Source organism: Primulina tabacum, chromosome 4, assembly GCF_025594145.1.
Source record: "Primulina tabacum isolate GXHZ01 chromosome 4, ASM2559414v2, whole genome shotgun sequence".
Taxonomy (NCBI): Eukaryota; Viridiplantae; Streptophyta; class Magnoliopsida; order Lamiales; family Gesneriaceae; genus Primulina; species Primulina tabacum.
Window position 1 is genome coordinate 17,898,682 of NC_134553.1, and position 7,421 is coordinate 17,906,102.

A 7,421-nucleotide genomic window follows, 5' to 3' on the forward strand; every position below is an offset into this window, starting at 1 on the left:
AATTAATCTTTTAAAGTTCAATTAAGAATCTTAATAATTTGTATGTTGGTCTTGTACTCATACAAACCCGTAATACATACACCCATTACATTTAATTTAAATTCATTATAAATTCAACATTTGAATTTAATATTTAAATTATAAATTCAACTCCTTGAATTTATCGCTTCCAAAAATTAATATTTAATAAACTCAACTTTTGATTTTAATAAATTAAATTCTCAAATTTTATAAATTCAACTCCTTGAATTTATTCTCTCCAAATTTTATAAATTCAACTCTTTTAATTTATTTTCTCAAATTTTAATTATCATAAATTCAACTCCTTGAATTTACTATATCATAATATAAATTCAATTCCTTGAATTTATTCTCTCAATGGAACAAATGATCTAGTACTTGTGTAACCTTCAATGGTTTAGGGATACAGCTAGCCGTGAGTTCACAACTTTTTGTGATTCAGGACAAAATCTTTTATTCGGGCTTACCCTAATTTGCCCCATTCTATGTACCAACAATTGATAATGAGAATGTCAGAAATCATATTTCTAATTAAAACCATCGAATAATGGTAAGAGCGTCTAGTAGCATCGCCCCATGATTCCCTAGGTATCACTGATAGTGCCTGCAAGAACCAGTCGATTATGATTAACGTACAATATGGTCTCTTCATCTCATATATCTCGATCGAATCTACAACCATTGGTTCATCGAGGGTTGCATAATAATTGGATAACTATGTGACACATATTTGAGAATAAATAGTGGCATCGCATGTACAATTGGAGAACTCCTTCTCTAACGTACATCTCATACTCTGGTCAGAGATTCCATGCACTATTATTTCATCAGATCACATAGGATATCCACACCCGTAGGTGAGCGGTGAATTCTCGACTACAATGCACTGGCTCCTACATGTGTCGCAATTGTACCCAATCTCGCCATCTTATGACTCTCCTGGAGTCGGTAAACGAGTCAAAGTACAGCCCTAGCATATAGAGTCTCAGTATTGTCCCGGGTCGTAAGGACTAATGGTGTACAATCATAACCACATACTTATCCTCTCGATGAATGATAACCACTTGGAAAGTCCGAGGGAGGGTAGTTCGGTATAATCATCATATGACTATTCATCTGCATATTTGGACATCTCTATGCCCTTACCAAGAAAGGCGATACACAACATCACAGATGCTAGTTTCGAGCTCAAGCGACATTTATCCACGTTTTAGGCGGCTGAATCGACTAGGAACGAATTTAGATCATACAGTGTTTACAAATGAGTTTCAACATCGAATTACGATTCATTTGTATTAAAGTATAATCAAGGTCTTTATATATATTGTTCACATGAGTATACAAATAAAGAAATAACAAACCATGAAATAATGAATTATATTAAAATAAAGATTGTTTATTATATCTGAGTCAATAAATCCCTAGCCAACAGTTGACTTACAGTGCATCTCTATGTATGTTTAATTATTAAAACCATACGAGTGCTCGAAACAAATATTTTGATTGTCAAAATAAAATAAAAATTTTAAAATTTTCGCTACGTTTTGAGTACGAAAGAACACGATTAACAACAAACATAATATATGCGACGTGACGGGTGAGAGGTTTGATCTGAAGGTTTAATTAATTGTAAGTAGAAATTACAGAGAGATGGATTTTAATTTCTAAATTTTGATCGACAATAATTAGGTGCCTTACTGTTATTTGAAGATATTTGTTTAATTCAATTGTTGTACTTGCGTAGTTCGTAGGTTCGTATTCTAAGATTTCCTTTTACAAGTATATGATTATTACTGCAATTTTCATTTTCGAATTGTGAACCCAAGAGCTAATTTCAAATAAAACTGCTCACCATTAAGCTAATCCATAGGCCACAAGCTGAGTTCAAACTCTAAAAGTTCATTGATTTTCACAAAATGCATACCAAAGGCATATGCACAATGTTACAAGAATCCTCCTACAATCAACAAGTGTAGGCTTTGGAGTTTGGATCAAAACAGACACGACCCCGGTTGTTGCATGACACTGCATCATTGAGCTAACATTGAGCTAATCAAAACAAGTTATTTGAAAATCAAAAGACCAGGTGATCTCACCTCTACCTTTGAGATGAACAAAGGCATTAACGAGGAAAAATATGTAAAGCATGGGCTAGAATACATTAATGCAAGCAAAAGAATACATCTCAAGAGCAAAAGATGGAAGTATATTACAGGTAAATATCATGTATTTAAAGTAGAACATGAAGCCAGTACAAAGCAACAACAAATATAAAGGTAACCCAAACTCAATCGGAACTCACCAATTGACACCGACTAAGAACCAGAAAACAAACCACAACCATAAACCACTCACTTGCTTTTATAAAACAATACCCAACACTAGGTTACCTCTCAACTGACTCAACTGAATAACCCATGCTTCGAACCTAAACCAAGAGGTCTACAAACAAAGAGCTTATTTCTCATAACTGATTTTCTTGCTACTCAGTGTCGTCCTTTTTCTCACCCACATATGAAAGTGCTTCCTCTTTTGCCTTTGGCTTCTCTTCACTATCTTTTCCTTCAACGCTCAAATTTTCAAGAAGACTGGCAGCAGTGTTGGCTTCTTCACTCTCTCCACCGCCCTGTGCCACAGATTCAGTGATTTCTTCAATTTTATCTTTGAAAGCTTTGCAACCTGAAAGCAATACAAAGAGTAAGAGGGCATAAAAATTTATACAGAATACAACGCAACATCGAATTATTAAAATATCAATCACAAGTAAGTTCTTATCACAAGCAAACAAGAGAAAATTGACAAAGTTATAACTGTATTCGGCAAAAGTTGGATTAAACTAAAACTTTTGTTTCACACATGATCTTCCACGCGAGATCGAAGAACAATTTTCATAATATAATCAGTCCAATACCAACTTTAATGAACAATAGGGACACCACAGTAGGCCTAGAGAATCAAAGTGATTTCAGATAACAATTATATGCCAATGAAAAGGAGCGGGGCATGTACAATCCCAACTGCTATATCAAAGAACACCAATCCAATCAACATATCATATGAAGCATGAACTGGCAATATGGGGTACAAAATTCAACTAAAACAAATTATTCAGTAATCTAATCAGTAAGAAATGAAAATAAACCAACTAGGAGATAGAGTATATCATCTTACTCTGAACTGACGGAAAACGAATACAGAAGGTCTGATCCTTCAGCTCTCCGTCAGCAAAATCAGCAGCATGCCATACACAAGACTTGTCATTCCCATGATGCTCTTGAACCGAAAATGTGGGCAGCACTGCAGCCACCAATCAAAACAAATAATTTACATAAATGCCACGTTATTATCAGATTGAGATTCCACAATTCTTTGAACAAAGATTATTACTAAAAGTAGCGCAAATTACATGCAAAAAGAATGATAACTATAAATTAACAAAAAAGAGCAACAGTATTTGCTTACCAAGATGATTGGCGCAAATTTTTAGGGTCTTATTCTGCCTCATGACAAGCCTAACTTTGCCATTCACCTTGTCCTTCAGTAACTTCACGGTCCCAACTCCCCTCTCCTTCCATTGGTTTCCTTCCATGTCAAATCTATACAGCTTTGCTTTCCTATCAATCACACATAATCAACACTTGATGATAATTTCAAAACTAAAACATTATCACAACCGTGAACAGTCACAGACCCAAAAAAAAAAAAAAACAGCTTCACAGACCCACATCAATCAATTCAGTAAAATAAAAAAATTATAAAAACTCCAACAAAATAAGTAGAGTACAACTTCATCCCCCAGCCAATCACAGTCCATTCAACAAAACCAAACCATTCATGGTTAACAAACTATTGCATTGATCCCAAAATCAACCATCATCACGTCTATCGCGTAAAAAACAAGCGACCTCAACTTGCATCCAGGGCATAAACAACTAAAAACCCATAAAATAAGATTTTAATATTTACCCAAAATTACGTCCGAGAATAGAACACTCACAAATTCAGAAGAATTTCTTCATTCTCCTCGCCGGTGACGACGCTAACTTCTTCAAGCCTGACGATCGGGACCACAGGTGCTCCGGTATCCTCATCTTCAACCGCTGGATGGGGTTCTTCCTCCTCTTCTTCTCTATTTCGAGCTGCGGGTTCTGCTACGTTCGCCATTATTAGCAAAGAACAACTGCAGGAAAGATAGAAACACTGGGAGTGGGATACGGAGTAGGGTTTCGGGTTTGTGAGACGAGTGTTTGAAATTTGGGGTTTAAATGCTTATATGGATGCCTGGATTGACAGGGCGGGGGAAAAATACCGAAATATCGAAATATCGAAATATCGAAAAAATCGGTATACCGAAATTTTCGGTATCGGTTTCGGTACAGAATATTTTTTTTCGGTATTTCGGTTAGTTTTTTATTAGTATTTTTTTAAAATTTAAATTCGGTATACCGAAAAAATTTTCGGTGTCGGTACGATACCGGTATGAACTTTTTTCATACCGAAAATTCAGTATACCGAATGTGCGGTATACCGAATTTCCGATATCGATATCGATATGAAAAAATTTCATACCGATATTTTCGGTACGGTATACGGTACAGTAGTTCAGTACGGTATACCATACCGTACCCACCCCTATGCCTGGAAGGGGGAGCTAGGCCAATACTTATAGAGCCTAGTTGGTTATTAAACAAATTATAAGTAATATATGTTTTATATACTATTAAATACATCTTCAGCCTTCAACCTCAATATCAAAATAACGGTTCACGCTATTTTGATGTTGGGATTTCCCCAAAACAAAATAGCACAGCTCCATTTTCGTTGACGCAGATGAGGTTTTTTAAAAAAATTTTTTAATTATAAATATTTATATGAAAAATTACAAATATTATTTATATAATAATATGATATTATTATAGTAATTTAATAATTATATATATTCAAAAAAGAAAAAAAAAATTCAACCCACCTGTGTTGAGCTCTTCAGACCTGGGTCGAGCTCGACCCAAACAAAGAGGTCGACCCACCTCGAGTACTCGACCCAATTTTTAAGACCGCAGCGTATTCTGAAACCATGGATTTATTTTTCATCACATACAACTCTCTTTCCTCTATTTAAAAAAGTCAAAATCTCTTTAATTTAAATAAATTTTAAATGGATAATATTTTTTTATTTTTAAAGTTCTGTTCCGTGTCGTTTTATTGATCTGTACCATTCCAAACTCATCTACACTCAAAACTCATCTGCCAGTCAAAACGTATCTACTACCAGTCAAAACGTATCTACCAGTCAAAATTCATCTACCAGTCAAAACTCATCTATCAGTCAAAACGTATATACCTGTCAAAACTCATCTACCAGTCCAAAATGCATCTACAAGATATCTATATAATGTAACTATAGTATCATACTTTCATACAGATTTTACCTTCTCTCTAAAAATGAATCTGTATTCTCTATTTGATGCAAACTCATCTAGCCCATCTTCATTGTCAGAAAATGAAAATGATATTCAATTTGTCGAAGACTTTGAAAATAGAAGAAGAGCAATACTGTCAACTATAGCTCAAGAACAAGATTTAGTTGCTGCCTGCACCACCCAACAAGAACAAGAAGTCACACACGAGGGTCAATTCCAGGTCACATAATCATCTGACGCGAATGTGAAATTGCTGATAATAAATTGTTTAACGACTATTTTGTTGAGAATCCAGTCTATAATGAAGCAATGTTCCGACGAAGATTTCGAATGTCTTGAAATCTTTTTTCTTCGGATACGTGAAATTGCTGATCATAAATTGTTTAACGACTATTTTGTTGAGAATCCAGTCTATAATGAAGCAATGTTCCCACGAAGATTTCGAATGTCTTGAAATCTTTTTTCTTCGGATAGTAGATGTCGTAAAGAATCACAATGTTTATTTCACACAAAGAAGTGATAGTTTGGGACGGCTCGGGCTATCGACTAATAAAAAAGAAACTGCTTCATTGAGAATGTTAGCATATGGCTTACCTGTGGATGCTACTGATGAATACACCCAAATAGGAGAATCTATCGCAATTCAGTGTATGCAATTATTTTGTCGAGCTATAGTGGAAGTTTTTGCGGAGCTGTACTTGAGATCACCTATTGCCAATGATGTTGCTAGACTTCTCTATATTGGTAAACAACGAGGTTTTCCTGGAATGTTGGAAAGTCTCGACTGTATACATTAGAGGTGGAAAAATTGCCCCACGGCTTGGGCGAGACAATATGCGGGTCATAGTGGTTTTCCAACAATCATTTTAAAAGCGGTAGCTGATTACGATCTTTGGATATGGAATGCATATTTTGATATGCCTGGAACCAATAATGATATAAATATCTTAGAGTCTTCCAATCTATTTTCCAATCTTGCACAAGGAATTGCTCCTCCAGCTCATTATACTATTGGAACAAAAGAATATGACACATGATATTATTTAGCTGATAGTATTTATCTGAAAACGTCAACTATTGTGCAAACTATCCATGATCCGCGTGGTCCAAAGAAGCAGTATTTTGCGATGAAACAAGAGTCATGCAGGAAAGATGTGGAGCGTGCATTTGGCGTTCTTCAATCACGATTTGGGATTGTGGCATCTCCAGCACGTGGTTGGAAGAAAAATCATTTGAATGATATAATGAAAGCATATATTAGAATGCAGAATATGATAATCGAAGATGAACGTGATCTTAGTGCACCAATTCAAGATGCTACGAAAGCACCGACTCCAATTGTAGAAATGGCTGTCAATGAGCATATCGGATTTCGCGAATTTCTCGCTCGATAAAAAAATAAAATAAAAGACAAAGACGCTCATTATGCATTACGAAATACTTTAATTGATAATTTATGAGATGAATATGGTCGTTCAAATATTTGAAGTTGTATTTGTAATATATTATTTAATTTAATGTCAGGTATTAATTTTATTTCACCAATTTTAATTATTTCTATTTATGTAACGTACCCTATTTTGAACTACTTGAAATTTGCGTAAAAGTAAAAATTTTCTTAAATAAATAATAAACTTTCAAATTGCGATAAAAATAATCTGCTCGTCTAAAATATTTGAAATAAAACAAATACAACCAAAGTTTGCAAAAACACTTGTTTAAAAATCGTAAAGTAATCCCGTGAAAATCAGAGTATTTGTTACGTGCATAAAAATTTCATAAAACATAAGCGGTCCTTGGGTTTAGCATCCGCGCAGTCTGAGCCAACTCACTGATCCCAACCTATCGTCTCTTCGTACTCGTCTCCACCTACATCGAGCATGCCTAGTGAGTCTAAAGACTCAACATGTATAAACTTAGAATAACAAATAATACGTAATAAAACCACATGAACTTTAAAGTAGAGCATACATACTTAAA

The 7,421-nt window shown here is 34.7% G+C and overlaps 2 protein-coding genes across 2 annotated transcripts; one reads left to right on the forward strand and one right to left on the reverse strand.

Annotated features, from left to right (window-relative positions):
* Positions 1–2,157: 2,157 nt before the first annotated feature.
* Positions 2,158–4,292, reverse strand: LOC142543164 (ran-binding protein 1 homolog b-like). The gene is made up of 4 exons (XM_075650246.1): positions 4,019–4,292; positions 3,484–3,635; positions 3,193–3,318; positions 2,158–2,700 (listed from the first exon to the last, which is right to left on the reverse strand). Exons 1-4 carry the CDS (start codon positions 4,183–4,185, stop codon positions 2,504–2,506), a joined length of 642 nt encoding a protein of 213 aa, XP_075506361.1. The 5' UTR covers positions 4,186–4,292; the 3' UTR covers positions 2,158–2,503.
* A 1,724-nt stretch (positions 4,293–6,016) lies between these two features.
* On the forward strand, positions 6,017–6,835 carry LOC142541883 (uncharacterized). The gene is made up of 2 exons (XM_075648339.1): positions 6,017–6,227; positions 6,489–6,835. The coding sequence occupies exons 1-2, from the start codon at positions 6,017–6,019 to the stop codon at positions 6,833–6,835; spliced, it is 558 nt and encodes a 185-aa protein (XP_075504454.1).
* The last annotated feature ends 586 nt before the right edge of the window (positions 6,836–7,421 follow it).

Excerpts from the sequence above, each read along its gene's own strand:
- LOC142543164 (XM_075650246.1), bottom strand. The coding sequence starts at position 4,185 with ATGGCGAACGTAGCAGAACCCGCAGCTCGAAATAGAGAAGAAGAGGAG. Across the intron at positions 3,319-3,483 it reads AATTTGCGCCAATCATCTTG|TGCTGCCCACATTTTCGGTT; the intron begins GTAAGCAAATAC and ends TGGTGGCTGCAG. Across the intron at positions 2,701-3,192 it reads TCGTTTTCCGTCAGTTCAGA|GTTGCAAAGCTTTCAAAGAT; the intron begins GTAAGATGATAT and ends TATTGCTTTCAG.
- LOC142541883 (XM_075648339.1), top strand. The coding sequence starts at position 6,017 with ATGTTAGCATATGGCTTACCTGTGGATGCTACTGATGAATACACCCAA. Across the intron at positions 6,228-6,488 it reads AATGTTGGAAAGTCTCGACT|CTGATAGTATTTATCTGAAA; the intron begins GTATACATTAGA and ends GATATTATTTAG.